At 38.1% G+C, this 17,949-nt stretch overlaps 1 protein-coding gene across 1 annotated transcript in view; it reads left to right on the forward strand.

Annotated features, from left to right (window-relative positions):
- Nucleotides 1–2,706: 2,706 nt before the first annotated feature.
- The window catches only part of FAM185A (family with sequence similarity 185, member A), a 31,474-nt gene continuing 16,231 nt past the window's right edge, over nucleotides 2,707–17,949 (forward strand). Inside the window, exons 1-5 of the mRNA XM_010011990.1 lie at nucleotides 2,707–2,725; nucleotides 3,324–3,433; nucleotides 7,584–7,676; nucleotides 12,409–12,547; nucleotides 15,824–15,865. Of these exons, the coding sequence (XP_010010292.1) occupies nucleotides 2,707–2,725; nucleotides 3,324–3,433; nucleotides 7,584–7,676; nucleotides 12,409–12,547; nucleotides 15,824–15,865 (403 nt within the window). The remainder of the gene's footprint in view (nucleotides 2,726–3,323; nucleotides 3,434–7,583; nucleotides 7,677–12,408; nucleotides 12,548–15,823; nucleotides 15,866–17,949) is intronic.

The following is a 17,949-nucleotide window of genomic DNA, read 5'->3' on the forward strand; positions in this document are numbered from 1 at the left end:
GCTGAAACCAATAAACAACTGTGCTGGGCTGACAGTGGCTCTTAAGTTTAGGGAAGGAAGAGGGTAAGCTTGTTAGGATAGTGCCCCTCTAAGCTGAGCTTTAGGAAACATTTAACCCATAGGTACTTGTGTTTAGTCATTGATGTGCATCTTTTTCCCCATGGATTCGTGCAGTTACCTGTATGGTGCAGAGTAAGTTCAACCATGCTGGGAAAAACAGATTCTTTGGTTTGCTTCATGTAGTTGTCCAGGACTGCTGCTTTTGTTTCATTTGATGCTCTGCTGCAGTTGTCACATGAGAAATGATGACCAGTCTCATTCTACTCATGTTTTGTCCATGTCGTCCATGACTTTTCTATAGCATGGTGTTATATTCTTTTGGTTACCACTTTTCCAAAGCCTTACTTTGAAGACATTCTGCACCTTTTATCTTCACTTAATTCCCCTCACCCTTCTTGTATCTTGAATTATACTATGTCATCTTTTGGTTTGGTTTTGTTCACACACATCATCCCCCCCAACACACACAAACCTTTTTTCATTTAGAAGGACCTGTATTCTCTTTTAATTTACAGTCTTACTCATCACTATGATTTACTACTTGTTTTTTGTTTTGATATTGGTTTGGGTTTTTTTAACTCTCCTGATAACTGAAGGGGTGTTTCTTATATATATTTACCAAAACTTAAGGTCTCTTTCATTCCCTAGCAACTAATATAGTGACAAACATTCTGTAAATAAAATCAGGGGGTTCTCCCTCTCGCTGCCTTCACTGTGCTTTACTTTGTCTATGTTAGAATGGCTGTACTAATTTGTACCGTTGTTAGAGATCTCTTCACCCTGGGTATCCCCTGTAGGATCTCAGGCTTTAAGTCCAATAAGCTAATCTGTCTGAGTGGTACAGTGGTAGAAGCAGCCCCAGCTGGTGCCTGCAGGCAGGGAGGGACCCAGAACAAAGAAATTCCTGGGCCTTTGTACCCTTATAGTCTGTGCACCCCTTGTTCACGTGCCCTTTGTGCACCTTGCACGCACCTCGTGGTCCAGTGGTGATCTCTGATCTGGGGTCTTCTTGTTCCTTATTGGAGTCTTTCTCTGTCTCCAGACTGGTCATTACCTGTTTTTTATCTGGATGGGGGTTGCGTCCTCCGCTGATAGTGGCTTCCTTGTCTTCCGGTTTGTACTGGCCTCAGGGCCTCCCTTCACCTAACGAAGCAACAGTTCAAGGAAAGTTCAGTTGTTCAGGGCTTGTGGTCTAAGGCTCCAGCAACTTTACTCATGCTAAGCAAAACTACTCAGATACACAGTTAAAGGAATGCGACTAACTTAACTTACGCCATGCCTCCAGCTAGCCCACTGTCCTGTCTGCAGTAGCCATAAACAGATGCTCAGGGAAGAGTAAGAACAGGACAAACATATATGATATTTCATCTCAGTGTTCTCTTAGCTGTCAGCTCTTTTCAGCTCAGGGGATTTTCTGAGCCTGATACAGCTCAGCCTCTCAGTGGATCTCTCTTCCTAGTGTCCACTCAGGTAAACAGATTCAGGGTGAGAGCTTCCTGGCAAACTCCATGCCTCATGGCAGTTTGTCCCACAAGGATAGATACCCCTCAAATATTTTTAGTCTGGTGAAACTATGTAGGCTTTACCAACATAAAACCTTGTAGAGCTGGCTCTTGAGCCTCTGATGATAGTCACCAGTACAGTTTGCCAAGTTTTGCACTTTTACATGCCTCAAAGTGTATCTTAGTTTACTTAAATATAAGAAGCATATTGTTTGATTAACATCTTGGTCACAGCATCTCTTTCTTGGAAGTATTCCATGAAGAGGAAAATAATATCTGCAAACGAAACAACTTTCCTGAAAACCTCTTATCCAGCTCACCTCTTCTATCTCTCTTTCTTAGGGAACTGTCACCTTCGAACACAGTCTGTGTCCTTAAAATTTAATCTCTTAGCTTACTGTGGTAATAAGGCAACACTAGCAGCAACGATGCAATGTGTTGTAGCTCTGCCTCTTGGATTCTCCTGGCTTGTCAGGTGGCAAAACTTCCTTCTTTGTTAATTGGAGCACTCAGTCTCCCATCTTCATGGCCTGCAAGCTGCTGTTGTCATGGTTCCAGCATCTGTCCTGAGCAGCAGCGTGATAGGACTGATCTTCAGCTTCCACAGTGTCATGGGTCTGTCTTGGGGAATCTTGCTGGGGAAGAGCCTGTTATACATACTCTGATTCTCCTCATATTTCTGGTCACCTTGGCAGATAGTGGAGGTGAAAGAGACTTTCACGGGTGCATAAATGAAGGTTTCTTTCCCAGATAATCTCCTTTTCTTTAGAGAGTAATAGGCTTGCTATCTCTTAGTCCTTCAGTTACATGTCTTGCAGCAAATGCTTCTTTTTCTTCTTTCTGCCTTTTATCCTTAGAAGAACAAACCCACTTTTTTCCTCTCCTGCCTTTCCCTTGTGCCAATTGCTATGGTGGTCATTACTATAAACGATTACTAATATAGTCAGAATCTCTATTCTGAAACTTCTTCCTGATTCTTTAAACTCAGCTCAAGTGGCAGAAGGGTGCTTTTGCTACTCTCATGTGAAGCATTATGAGCCACAAATTATTCCCTTGGTAAGAGTTATCTACAGGACCTAGTGACTTGTTTTTGTGGGAACCTATGAACAGTAATAAGGTGAGGTGATTCAGACTGGAAGCAAACATGCTTCTTCATGCCAGGGGTAAGTCAGACCTTCCAGAAGGGTAGGGAAGAATGACACACGTAGACACTTCTACACCTGGTTTTGTGTTAGGCTGCTTGCTAGTTGAAGCAGTGTAGGTCTAAAGCCAGGCCTATGTATTTGTGCTATTGAATCTTATTTCTCTATATGTGGCCTCAAACAACCTGCCAACCTTTCCACCCCAAACCCCATATTGGGGTACCCAAATGTCTCTGTAGAATTGCTAGTAATTGGTGACTAGGGGAGCTATGAGGTGGAGTTTGAGAGTAGGTTAAAAAAGAAAAGGAAACTTCACTAAAGCACCACACCCTGCTGATTCCTTGCCAGAGGTTACAGTCACTCTGCTGCCTGTTAATGTTTTCTCTTGAAGCTAGATGGCTATACACAGGCTTATAAACTTTTCATTGTCAATTGTTGATAGTGATTAGTCATGCAATTGAAAGTATGGGGCCAAGCTTCACAAGAAGGTTCCTTAGTAACAAAGCAGCTGCTTTTTTTCCCCCTACTATATGTAGTTACTATATAAAATGATCAAGTACTGTGTTAAATAGATCTGACTATTCTCATTCTTTTGCTAATAAACCTCTTTTAATTCTAGATTTGGATATCAAAACATCAGGGACTGGCTGTGTGAAGATTCAGAAAATAGAATGTGATAACTGCAAAATAGAGACGGAGAAGGGGACTAGTGTCTTGCAGTCAATAAAGGTACAAAGAACCCTCCCGCACTCCATCAGTGCTTTAAAAGGGATCGTGGGTGGAAGATAGGACAGAAACTTAAATACCAGTTCTGGAGATAAGTACTCTGATATTTCTCAGTGTTACTATGTGTATAGCACCTCACCTTTATTTATCGCATACGATTACAACACGAAGTCACTAACACCAGATAATGTGGAGTCAGAAGTCCAGATACCATTGGTGATAGCCAAAGCCACCAGAAACAGTGACAGCAGTAAGCCTAACCTCTGTCCCCCTGCTCCTCAAACAAAAGAAGACAGACTGGGATTTCCTGTCTAGTTACATACTCTGCAGTATGTGACTTATTCTTTTTGTGTGTGCTTGTTTTGTTTTTTTAAATAATTCTGATATATAAGTGCTATTAACAAACCCTAGGTTAATTTTCAATCAGAAGTTACACATTATGTCCAAAATACCTGACTGGAAGGTATCTGATAAATACTATATGTATCATGGTCATGACCATGTTTTTTTCAATCTCTAAGACTTAAGCTTTGCTGATATAGGCTTTTGTATAAATAATCAAAGTATACCTGACTTAGGTGCTGTTTGGAATGAAATTCACTTTGATAATTAGGATTGTACCTGCAGGAGTAGGCATAAATTGAAAAAAAGAGGTTTAAAATTAGCACAGTTCCTAAGTTTAAGTTATTTTTTGAGATATGAAAGGTCTTTCCACATTTTTCTTTACCATGATATAAGAGATGATTTTATAGCATGCATATAGAAAACTGAATTTAAGGGGAGATTTAATATACAAGCAAGCTTATTCAGTGAACTACTGACAACTTGGATCTTCCAGATTGTGTGTAATTGACCGTTTTACTATTAAAAATGTAACAAAAAAATTAATAGTACTTTGTGTTACTGCTGTCTAAAGCTCGTTAAAAAATGTCTGTTTCTATTATAATAATAACAGCAAACAGCAGTACATGAGAAAACAAGGTAGTTTTGGCCGGTAATAGTGACAATAATCACAGCATGTCATCAGAATTGTTAAGAATTTTTTCATGATGTCATGGAAAAAGAAGATTTTCAGGAAAGACAACTAATTTTTTGGGCATCTTTTCCCATATACACTATGAGGTGTGAAAAATGTTGAGTTTTAAAAATTTAAAAAGTTCTATTTTGCTTGAGACTTCAAGTAGCAATGAAACAATACTCTCTAATAAATTGAAAAGAAGGCTGCAAAGTCACCAGTTTGGGGCTTTTGAGACCAGCTCCTCCATGGTCTCCTTACAGTTTAAAGGAGCTTGATGATGCTTTTTTAACTCTGTCAACTTCAAGTCTTCCTTGATTCACAAAAATGTCAGGAAAACTACAAGTGTAAAAGATGATCCTTCACCTGTGCATGCACCTCAGTTTGTCCACTTCACTGGTGACCACAGAAGGCTTCTTTACTCCCTTAAGCCTCAGATGAGAGGAATGGCCTGGTCCCAGAAGGCAAAACAAAGCTTTGATAAATTATAAGGTTTTGGCCTTTTTTGAACTCAAATAGTTACCCTGAGTATTCTTTTAGATTGGGAGTGTTACAGTATCTCTTAGCCATACAACTAAATTTTAGTCCAATGTTTTTAAGAAGTACTATAGTTCTGGTAAAGCAACTGTAACTCATTTCTTCTAATATAGGTTTAGGAATTATACTCTGTATTATCAGAGAAGCAGAATTATTAATCTTTGGTGTTTATTCCAGAGGTACTAAAAATCTTTCTAACTAGATTCCATAATGCAGCACAAAAACTCAATCTTCGTTAGGGAATGTGCTTACTGAGCAAACTGAAGGGATACTGCCCTCCTCTGGATGTGTTAAAAAGCTGTTCAATGTTGCTTCGCTGTCGTGCTGTCCACGAACCTCATTGACTAGCAAAGCAGGAGACTCTTTAGAGGGGAGAGCAAAAGGTCAGTGACTTTAAATAAAAATTCTGGTCATGTGGGGTTTATTGAAGAGCACCAGCAAACAGCTTTACAACTGCTAATTCTCTTAACTTGCCACAGACTGAAAATTGTTTGTGGAACTTGTAATTAAAACCCTTGATTTTGGGTATGGTGTCCTTATAAAAGACCTAGAAAATTGACATCCACTTAGTCATGTGTGCTAGCAACTGATCAGAAAAGATGGGTATTCTATATGATTTTTTTAAGGGATTTTGCCTGGTACTTTTGGTGTGATAGGCATTATCTAGCCAGGGAGATTTGTTGAGGGTTGTCTTATTAAGGTGTTTTTGGTGATGGTTGTTTTGTAACTGGCTAAAGCCCTGTTCACCCTATCACTTCCAAGTCTCCAAGTCAATTGATTCCAAAATAGGGCTAGAACTTCTAGGTGGTCTTTGGACTATTACTCATTCCCAAATTCTTTATAGAGAAAGCAGTGCTGCTGCTGCTTAATTTTTTTCTCCTGCTTTTTATTACAGTCCGTCAGCTCAGTGGTGACAGTGGGACCAAGGACACCCTTGAATTTTGTTTGTGTTCAATGATTATTTCCAGCTCCTTGACTGTACCAGTGATGACAAGAATTTCCAGGTGTCTTACACACAATCAGTGGAAGACCTCCCATGCTTCCTCACTAAACACCATGTGTGAGCGTGACTTGTTAAAGTCCTGCACCACTGTCCTTCCTTTCTTTAATTGTTGAAAACCTGAATTCCTCTGTTTATCTTTTATCATCTGTCACTTCCTCAACAGCCCTTTACCTCTTCCTTACTCAAACCCTTCTCCCTTGTTAGGAGAAGCCCTATAACAGTTTAGTGTTTCTTGCTTTCAGTGAGTGGAATATTCGCTTTTAATGAAAAAGCTACTTGACCATTATAACTTGCTTCCTCTCTCAGTAAATCCTGTTGTGTGTTAGGAGTCTATTGATGCCTGCCTCTGAAAGCTTGTGGGGTTTGTGGTTTTGTTTTGGGGTTTATTGTTGCATGTGTGTTTTTGTTTTTTTAAGAGGATAGGGATAGCCTAATAATTCAGTTGAGGCATCTGTATCTTATGAAAACTTTTTCTGTCCCCAAAATTATATAGAGGAAAAAAAATCCTTTTTTAAAAAAGGAAAGAAAAATTGAGGATATAAGTGTGTATGTCATGGTTTTATTTTACCTGACTACCAGTGGCTATACTGGTAAGTCACTGTTCTACGTTAATTCTTCTGATCTTATAAATTCCCATATTTTCCTGGTGTTAATATGCTTGGAGGATTTGTTCTTTGGGCATTGTTCTGATAATGTGCCTGATGAAACTGCCTCAAAGGAACTGTGCTGTCTGGCTGAAGCATCTAATTTAACTTTATCCTTTTTACTCTCTATGGAGATAATAATCTATTATTTGTACAGAAGCTTAACTGCATAGCCAAGTTATTTACACCCTTTAAAAGGTCTGAAGCACTACTGAAGTCTCAAGTTAGGGCATTGCATTTTACTCTGAAGACCTGTTTGGTTTGTGAAAAACTTGAGATTGTAATGCAGATGTATGCAAAATACCTAATTTGAATTAGAATCTGGTTGCAGTGAAATGCTAAGATCTGGTTCTACTTGCAGGCCTAAGGTTTGCACTGGTATGCATTCGTAGTTTATGGCTATACATGCTACTCCAAGCATAAGTAGTTTTACAGTGTGTTTGTATATTATTATCCTATAGAATTCTGTGAAACTGTAGGTTCCAGGTCAATGGAAGGCTCCAGTTTGTAAGTTCATTTCTCACTGCCAGCTTATTTCTCATCTTGCTGCAGCACTAGGTATATGCATACTTTGGTTTCTGGGTAGAGCATCAATGAAACACAATATTTTCCCCTTTCGCTCATATTAGTATATACTAAGTGAATGTTTTTGTAGTCATAAAAACCCAAACCAACCCCTCAAAAAAAAAACCACCCTGTATTGAGAGTAAAGGGTTCCTCAGCATCCTTCTTTCCCTTATGTTTCTGGTTACAAAGAAAGGTGGCTTGTTTTGAGTTCGACTACATTGGAAAGAAGCAACACATTTGGCAATAACTTGAGGAGAAAGCTTCCCAGTAAAATGGAGTTTGTGATCCAAGGTGGTTATTGCGGTCCAGCTTGAAAACCAAGATAACCAAGGTAGATTCTCATTACGAATATCCTAACTATAGGATTTTTATGTATTTCTTTTTCAGAGCCATAAAATCGATATACGGACAAACGGTGGCAAAGTAATTGGTCTTGGAACACTTTATGGAAATACAGATATTCATGCGACAGAGAAGGGTGTAAGTAAGACATAAAACTTTCTCTTTGGCTTATTTGGCTTGTCTGCACAATGACTGAATTTTGAAGAAAGTGCTGAAGGATATGTAATGACCCTCACTGGCTGATTGTCATTTCACTGTTAACTTACGCTTGTCTAATTATACTATCTTATCTTATGCTTGATTTGGATTAGTGAACAGGCTGCACAGAAAGAGCAGTAAGAAGCATGTGATCATTCCATCAACACAGAGATATTGCTAGCTGATACAGCTCATCAGCTTTAATTCTGTAGAGCCTCATAACACTCTTAAACTTTTTATTTGGCTGATATCTGGCCATCTGGATTCTGCAGTAGGCCCATGAATCTATTTTAATGTCTCATTAATAGTGGTTTGATATTTGTCCATGCTCTATACTTCTGGCATTATGCATTATGTGGTTGTAAGAACGGGAGAATGATGAACACGAAGTTTTGTAGGGAAGTAGCTTGCTTTTTTCAGCAGATGGCAGTATGAGACAAACCTTATACTGCGCTAATCTCATTTTGCTTCTTGGGTTAAATAGTCAATTCTTTGTTATTTAAAATAATGTAGAGCAGGGCTCCCTTACATAATACTACAGTTCTCATACCCAGTCTGGTTTTTAGGCTCAACTTGAATGTTTAAGCATTGCAATGTCCATGCAACTGGTTGCATTAGGATTCATTAGACCTCAAGCAGTGCTATATGAATGTGCGGAGCCAAGCCAAGTCTGGAAGTAGCTTAGATGCATGCAGTACTGTATCAGAATCAACAGGTACCCTTAAACCCAGCAACTCTGAAAAGAATTCGAAAGAATGCGGGTAGCTTTCTCTAGCCAAGAATAGAATTGAGACCAAGCTATTAAGTTCTAGGAGTCCAAAACAGCCTCTGTGAAGTGCTGTTTGGCACTGTTGTATGTAGATTGCGTTCTGAGATCATATGTTCTGAGATCATATGATATAGAGCCAGCCGTGAGCTGTTCTTAAGGTCCTGCTGTAAACTAAGCAGCTTGCCACTGGATTTTCCAAGAACTGTCACTGTTTAATTACCTGCATTTTTGTAGTGGGCACTAGCCTGGGTTTTATGTACAAAAGAGCTAGAGGCTGTCGTAGCTGTACTATTGTTGGAGGTTGTTCAGTCTGGAAAAAAGGGGGCTCAGGGGAGACCTTATTGCTCTCTACAACAGCCTGAAAGGAGGTTGTAGTGAGGATGGTGTCTGTATCTTTCCCAGTTAACAAGCAATAGGATGAGAGGAAATAGCCTCAAGGTTTAAATTGGATGTTAGGAATTCTTCACCTAAAGGATTGTCAAGCATTGGAACAGGCTGCCTAGGAAAGTGATTGAGTCACCATCCTTGAAGGTATTCAAAAGATTTGTAGTGTGGTACTTGAGGAGATGGTTTAGTGGTGGGCTTGGTAGCGCTGGGTTAATGGTTGGACTTCATGATCTTAATCATTTAGGTTGGAAAAGACTCTTCTATAATTGATATATCTTCCTGAACATTACTGCATCCCAGCAAGTCCTCCCACCATAAAGCAGAGTGGGTAAGGCCTGAGTGTGATATGATCTGATGATGCCATAGTTAGATTGATCAGTTGTAATTCACTAGCGGTTCCCTTGGGACTATTAGTAGTTAATGGAGTTAGAATCTACCCTAAGCCACTAGCAGCCACAGGGAGTAGAATAGGGCAGAGGTAGTTTACAGCTTTCTGGATGTATTCTTCATCTTCCCAGGAAGGGCTTCAGTTGAAAGGATCTGAAAACTGGAATCCTTGCTTTCTACCAGTGAATAAGATTGAATGCAGTCCAGGAAGTGCTTTGGCTCCTATGGATTCATGCTGCTCACAACATGTTGACATAGTGGTGGTCTTTAGAGTTGTGCTGCTTAGTAATTTGTCCCAAAGTAGTTTGTTACTCCAGCACAGTGCATAACATTCATTTCAAATAGCATCTCACTGGAGTTGACAAAAACAAGTGGATGGTAGAAAAATAATTAGATCTGTATCTACAAGAAAATATAGTTCATGAAAATGAGAAATACAATTATTTGGCTTTCAGTCTTTGAATGCTGTTGTCCTTTTGAACCAGTAAAACAAACTTCATCCAGATTAAGTTGAGGTGCTTCTTTGTGATCATAAATATAAAGTCTGTAATATTGCTAGAAGTCACTCTTAGAGTTGTAAAGCTGTAGTAACTTCCGTGAAATAAGTCATTCTAACAGGAATTTACAGCTATGGAATGATATTTTGGCTTATGTTGTTCAACTTTTCAATAACAAACTTTGCTGCATGGTTAGGATGGAGAGTGTGAGATTTCTTTTCTCAATTGACCACTTCTGTTAATAATCAGTCAGCTTTATGTCTCCTGTGTGTGTTTGTATGAGATGTTTCTTCCATCAGTTGTAGTCATCATTATGTAATTATGGCTCTGTCAGCATTTCCAGCCCCCTCCTGAAGGTAGGGAGGGAAAGGATGTGGTAAAAGACACTAAGCACTTGGGAAACAGAGTATTTTTAAGGGGGAAAATGGAGAAAGCACTAGTAAAATATTTGAGCAAGGATAGCACAAAAAGGAAGGCCAAGAAGAGGAATATGTGGGGAAGGTGGTGTTTATGTCTTATTTAATCATAGCAAGATGTGTTGAGGTGCAAAACCAGTCTGATTTATGAAGATAGACTGACACTTTAAAGGTAAGAAACTGAAGGAACTTAAGCATGTGGTCAGTCTCAATAACTATGAACTCCCAAGGCTCAACTCTCAAGGGGAGGAGTTTTTCCAGAAAGCTTAATGGTTCAGTGGACAAAAATAATCAAATTTGTTTGACTGGGGAGTCATTAACTGATCTGTGCCACAGGGACTTTGCTATAATGCTTATTTAGCAGAGCCAAACAGCTATGTTCTGCCAAAACTTCATAAAACTTTAAGAATTTGGGTTTGAAAACATAGTTTCAGTAAAAAGAAATCCTTTTTTTTTTTTTTTTTTACGCTTTTCCTATCTAGGATGCATTTTAGGTTTATACTTGAGCAGTCTGACTCCCCTACTTTATCTGGGTTATTCTGAAACAAATCTTCATGTGTTGGTAGTTGGTTTTGCTTTATTTTTTTGTAGTAAGTATGTAGGTTGTTGTAAGTTAAAGTGTCTTGTTACATTCTTGGAGACCTACTTTGTAGTGTAGCATCATGTCAAAAGTCTTGAGACAAAAGTCCATTCTGTAATCTTCTGTGTGAAGATGGTGTCAAGATCAGTATGTATGGATTGGTAAGGTCACAGTGTAATTTTGGCTGACATATAGCCCATATTAACCAGCTTCTTCAGCTCACTTTCTGGGGCACAGTACAGCATAGAGTTTGTGAAACACTAGTAGCTGTTTGTCAGACTACTTCTTACTTCATCCATAGCTTATTCTTTATAGAATAAAGCACTGGAAGGGCCAGCAGACTTTTTTGTATTAACTTTTTTCCAGAGGATGACTATGCTAAAATGAAGTGGGTTGAAAGAGTTAAGTATGAACTGTCAAATGATTGCATCATAAATCAGGTTTAACTGGGGAATAAGAGGGTTCGATTCATAAAGTAGTTGCATAAGCATGTAAGTTACTCTGGCTTGTTCAGATAGGTTGTGTCACACTACTGGTTACTGGCACATAGATCATATCATAGAATCATAGAATGGTTTGGGTTGGAAAGGACCTTAAGATCATCTAGTTCCAACCCCCCTGCCATGAGCAGGGACACCACACACTAAACCATGTCGCCCAAGGCTCTGTCCAGCCTGGCCTTGAACACTGCCAGGGATGGAGCATTTACCACTTCCTTGGGCAACCCATTCCAGTGCCTCACCACCCTCACTGTGAAGAACTTCCTTGTATTTACCCTAAACTTCCCCTGTTTAAGTTTGAACCCATTCCCCCTTGTCCTACCACTCCAGTCCCTAATGAAGAGTCCCTCCCCAGCATCCTTATAGGCCCCCTTCAGATACTGGAAGGCTGCTATGAGGTCTCCATGCATTTATCACATTTTATTCCCCAAATCTATCCATAGTGCAACTTTTTGAATCTTACCCTTTCTCTCAATTTCTATTGAAAAGAAGTCAAAATGGATATCTATCCCTCATTTTTCAAGGCTTTGTATAGCTTAAGGCTTAAGTCCAAGAATAGAGGCCTGAGTAACTGAGATAATGTGAACAACTATACTGAGGAAAAGAGCAGCTGTGGCTGTTTTTGCAAACCTTCACCAAAAATATGCCCACAAATTGAGCCAGGTAAAAATCTGAGTAAGTAGCTGTGTGTAGCAAAGACAGTGGATGTTTCAGTTATGTGGTGGCAGAAAACTGGTTACCAATGCTTTAAGCATCATAATGCTGCATGAACGTTAAGTCTTCATTATTGCAGCTAATCTGCTTGTTTACTTTTAAAAATGAAGTGTTTTCTTTCTTAAAAATAGGTCAAGTTTTTCTTTCACCCATTTGTGACTATTTGGGTTCTTCACCTGTATGATGGATGTAATAATTTGCTGGAATATTGTAAAGAATCATTAACTTTTTGCTCAGAAAAATTTTCTTGGATGAAAAGGGTTTTTGTTTTGTCTTGTAGCTCTTAACTAAGAACTTGATTCTGTTCTGAACCAGCAACTGCTTTACATTTGTTTTGCCTCTTAATACTGTTAATTCCCTCTGCCTTTTCAAACTCTGATGACAAGTTTTACATTATGTTTATTTAAGTTTATTTCTCTTAGAGCGTGAATATAGAGAAGCTGCAGGGGACATCCATCAACATATCTACTGAAGATGGGCTGCTGAAAACTAAGTATCTCTATGCAGAATCATCATACCTGTCTTCAGTAGCTGGTGATATTCTGCTGGGTAGTATTCACGGTAAGAAGGAAATACTGCTTTGAAGGTGTTCATCATGTTCACAGTAACAAATGGGCTAATGCTATAGACCGTTACTAGATCAACTGTGCACAGTGTATGAACAAAACAGTTCTGTCAGACTGAATTGATGAGAATTAACTTGCATGTACTATACTGTAGTTTTTTTTAAACAACTTTGTAAATACATTTATGAAATAGCAAAAAGTGCATTTTGTAGGAAAGAAACATCACACATACTAAAGATGTAAAAATATTTTAAAATTCAGCAATGAAAATCATACTTAGTAAAGAGGCTTCTCTTCCCCTCTCTCCATCTGTTATTTTCTTCATAGAAGAAGTAGCTCTTACTGCATCTCTGAAGAACTATGGTAGAACTTGGGTGTATTTAGTTTTTAGCAAAAATAGTCTTTGTGTGCTGGCACCCTATACTAATAGAATGGTGACAGTTTCTGTTCTATGATTGGGAGTGGGAGCGAAGTCTCTAGTTCATCCACCCCTTAATGTCCTTCACCTAGAACTAAAAGTAACTTGAGAATCTTTTATTTAAACAGCACTCAAGGTTGGGATCTGGTGTGGTTTTCTAGTGTAACAAAGTTCCCACTGAATTCTGCCTGTGCTGTAGTGTGGGTTTGGTGATTTAACATTAAGTAAAACAAACTGGGGGATGTACAAAGAGTGAAATTTACTCAGGTTAGTGTCAGAGTTCCAGATTTCCAACTATATGCCTTAGAAACAATTTGCTGCAATTTCTTAGCAATTTTATGTTGTCATCTTGCTTGAGAAATGACTCTTAAAGGAGCAAGTCCTTTGTCCATTTATAGTAAATTTAAGAATGGTTTCTAAACCTCAGCATGCACAGGTAGAAATACTTTCTCCCTTGTTATTATATTTTTCTAGCATGTAGAATGTATTGTTACTGGTACTTCTGTCTAAGCTCTTCTGGTTTGTTTTCTCTAACTTCAAACCCATATAATGGTGTTGTGGAATGATCAGTGTGTGAGCATGTTCATGCCTCTGTGCATAGCAAAAAGTTTATTTTGACAAAAATGAAATAACTGCTGTAGTTGGTGACTTCCTTAGTTAATGCCTCATTGTCATTTACCTGAAGAACAATATGAAAACAAACAGAATTGTATCCAAATTATACAGACGTTTCTTATGTCACTTCAGGATTATTTTTATGAGCTCTCTACTAAGCGGGTTTGGAACACCTAATGTTATTTTAGCTGTTTCTTTTCAAAACAATTGAGCACTAACATTTGCTTGGTTCTTCTATTTTTCCAGAAAAATATTTCCTGCAAAGCATCATGCTCTTCAGTCATGTTTTAATAGTAAGAACAAATACCTTTAAAGTATTTTAAATTATTATATTGCATATGTATGCACACAAACACATAAATAAATATTAGTGGAAAAGATAGACTCCTTTCATAAAATTATGTTAGAAAAGAAGTGGTCACTTCTAGTTTTTGCTCATGAGGTAGCTCAATTTTAGTAGTAGTTTTGTTTAACACTTGGACAGATTGTTTCTTGGGCAGTTAAAACCACTTTTTCCCTATAGCTGACAATATGGTGATACTATAGTTGGCATAAAATCAGCAGTTGTGTGCTTCTTGATACCCTTTTCTGGCCTCACCTCAGTACCTCAGTGTCACGAGGGATTTATGTGCTGGCTATACATGTGCTTATCATACAGATAAGATTTATGCTGAAGCTGGTGTCTATCACGATGCCCAGATCCCTACCTGCAAAGCTTCTTTGCCAACAGTCAGCACTGAACTTTCACTGACTTACAGGGTTGTTTTGTCTCACGTGCAGGACTTCATATTTGCTTTTGACCTGTTCATCTGTCATAGACCAAAATAAGTGCTAGTCGTGATAATATGGGGAAAAGGGTGGGATAATTATAGTGTCTCTTAAAAAAAGCAAATGGTAGAGCCAAACGTCTTTCAAGTTCATTGAAATATGGTTTTGTTTCAATTCTGATTTTTCAGAACCCCTAAGTATGTTATACAGCGTGTGCTTCAAATGATGAATTGAAGACTATTGATGATAGTCTGCTTTTCCTGTTTTCAGCCCACAGATCACTAAGAAAAGCACTATATGTCACATATAGTGGAATCCATCTTACCCTAATGGTTGTTTGCCACTGTGTAATTACAGAAGATAGGAGCAGAGCTTGATCCAAATGCCATTTTTAAAGGCCATTTCTGAAAGATCTGAATCATAGTGAATAATGTGTTTTACTAACTTGGACTTGGTTACTATTATCAGCCTTTTATTTTGCAGTCTCTTCTCCTGGGAGGATGAGAGTGTGGCAGGAATGACATGTTATGGTTTAGTTTTTACAATTAAAGCATTTGTTGAGGCAATCATACATGTGTAGCATACACATGGAACTATGGAAGTTTCTACCAACTTTGTTAGTAGGTACAGGTGGATTTTCTGTTATGATGTACATCTGTCATCCATCCTTACAGATTCTTTTGGTTCCATAAGTAAAGAGGAAGACTATTTCAATATCTTTGAGGCTGAAACACCAGTGCCTGTTCAAAGTAATGCAAGTTCATTAGGAGACCATTCTACATTATGCATTACGCTTTTGTTCTCCAGTTTCTCCAATGTACTCAGATCTCACTGAAGTCAGTGAAAAGTATTGACAGCAGGTCATCATGCACATGAGAATAAGTTTGGAGGGAGTAGGTGACGTTCAGTGAGTCCAGGAAAGCAGCCTTTGCAGAAAAAGAAAGAAAAACAAACAAACACATCCTTGGAGCGGGGCAGGGGGAATACGTGTGTGTGTGTGTGTGTGTGTGTGTGTGTGTGTATATATATATATAAAAAAAAAAAGGAAAATAGAAACTGTGTTACTAATCGTGTAAAACTACTTAAATCATCCATATTGCAGGCATCAGAGCAAACATGCAAAAATTTGGCCCACAATAAAATAAGAAAATACTGTGCTTTAGCCTCACAGTGCATCTCTGCTTTTCTCTCTCTCACATGCAGTCTGTGGTCTGTGTCTTTAAGCTTTATTCAGTGTTTTTCTCATCTGGAATCATTTCATTGTTACCCACATGCACTGAGATTTTTGTTTGTAAAGCAGTAATATTCAAGCAATGTATCTGGTTTATGCTATTTTGCTTCTATATGCAAATGAGAGATACTACTACAACTGCAATGCTCTTGTATAGGTCCATATTACTTTAGCCTTTGTTATGATTTCAGAAAGCAGTTAAATATGCTTTTAATGTTTTTTCCTTCTCTTCTTAATAGGTAACACCAGCCTTCAGACCAAAACCGGGAATATCACAGTAGGTAGGTTCTACGTTCTCTTAGAGATACCTCTTTTCTCCCTCTTCGCTTCTCCTTTCTAGATGTTCAGAGGGAAGGTAAAAAGGAAGTAATTCCTTACAGATGTTTCTGCCCTCTTTTCAGTAGCACTGGTAGCTGTGTAGCTGAAGGAGATTCTTTCCAAACTTCACTGTCAGCCTTTTGCAGTTGGGCAAGGCACTCTGTCTTGCTTTTAATACCACACTACTTACTGGGCTTTGCACAAGTCAAACTGAGTCTAGGTGCCATCTTCTAGGTTAAGATATGATAAAAGAACACATGAAAACCCTACCTAAAGGGACACAAGAAATGCAATCATTTTGCCTTTAGCCTAGTTCTTTTACATTCGTTGATGTCGATGACTAGTTGTGTTTAATTTTTATATCATAAAACATTGAGGTGTTACATATTGGAGGAGGGGAAGCTTGTGATAATTAATAGTAATAGTCTCCAAACTATTATGCTAATCTTTGTTTTCCCCTCAGAAATAAAAATGGCTCATAAATTTTCTTTCAGGAACTTGAACAGGATATACAAGAGAATAACCAGGAGTTATCAATTGTGGTACATATTATATCAGTTACATTTTTAGAGTACCTCAAAACAAAAGTAAAGAACTCCAATTCTGGTTATTTCTGTGACAGAAAATTGAAGTAGCAATCATAGACAAGGCTCAGTGACTCCTGAATGTACGTAGAAGGATTTCGTATTCTTTAAATAGATTACGGGCCCAAATCTCGAAGTCTTTTGCTAATGGTAGTAACCATAGTCACTCATTAAGCATTGTTCAGGGACGATTTGTACTCTTGCAACTCTTCTTATGTTTCTGAGCAATCTATATTAACTTTCCTGGAAAATGAATGCAGCACACATTCTTACAAGTTAGTCATTAAACCACAGAATTAAATTAAGCTTGCTAGTCTGTTTTTCTTTCTCTTAAATAAACTCAGTATGAAGAGTGTTTAAATAAAGGTTTCTTACCACAGGAGATAGCTTTTTCCATCAACTGGATGATGATGATTTTCCTTAATTAACCAGGTTCTGCTTAAACATTAAGACACATCTTAGAGTTGAATAAGTTTCTGTTTCAGTACTGAAAGCACTTAATCTTTTCCTAAAGAGTGTTAAACATACTTTAGATTTTCATAGCTTTTTCCAAAGGTAAAAGACTTCTAACGTCCAATGGTTCAACTCTTAAAAACTTGAAAAAGAAAATGTAAAGCTTTAAGTGAAAGGTTTTTGTGTGTGACAAACTTATGCTACAAGGTAGCTAGTTGGATTGTCGGGAGACCTGACCGGGATTTTCTGATAGAAATAGGCAGAACAACTCAAATCTTCAACTTCCTTGGCTGGATTTCCATAGGGATATAGTTATTTACTTCACTGGAGATAGGATTTTATCAGTTTACAGAAAAAATTAGTTTGGGGATGTGTCCTTTACTTTTGAAAGATTTATTTACAAGTCAAACTTGAGAGTGATGGATACTTTTTTTCCTTCAAAATGGTTTGGGAAAAATATAAGCAACTGGCTTGACAATTTCTTATTCTTATATAATTCTGTATTAAAAAAGGAAACTAGTGCTGTTATCTAATCTGCTTTTGTTATTCATAGAATATTTTTATTTCTTTTTATTTTGGTATTACTCACTGACATTGTTTTCCAACCCTATATTAGAAGCTTCCTACTTGTATCAAATGTTCTATGGACTTTGAATGACTTCATAGTTTGAAACAACCAGATCTATTTTTACTTCTAGTTTAAGTTGCTATTTAAACTAGTCATTATAATTCTGAATTATCTTACAAAGAGTAACTGAATGCTTTGTTTTTAGAACTAGCTTAATCTCTTAAATTCGTATTCACTAAATTCATAGGAAAACTCATGTTGGAAGAGGCCTCAGGAAGTTGCAGAAACATTTCTATGGTTGAGGTTGGAAAGGACTTCTGGAGGTCACCTTGTCCAGCCCCCTGCTCAAGCAGTTTCTAGTCCCCAACTTCTTGCTTAAAGCCATGCAAACTGTGAGGTTGCTCGGGGCTTTATCCCATGGTCTGGAAAACCTCCAAGGATG

Source organism: Nestor notabilis, unplaced genomic scaffold (assembly GCF_000696875.1).
Source record: "Nestor notabilis isolate BGI_N333 unplaced genomic scaffold, ASM69687v1 scaffold3413, whole genome shotgun sequence".
Classification (NCBI taxonomy): Eukaryota; Metazoa; Chordata; class Aves; order Psittaciformes; family Psittacidae; genus Nestor; species Nestor notabilis.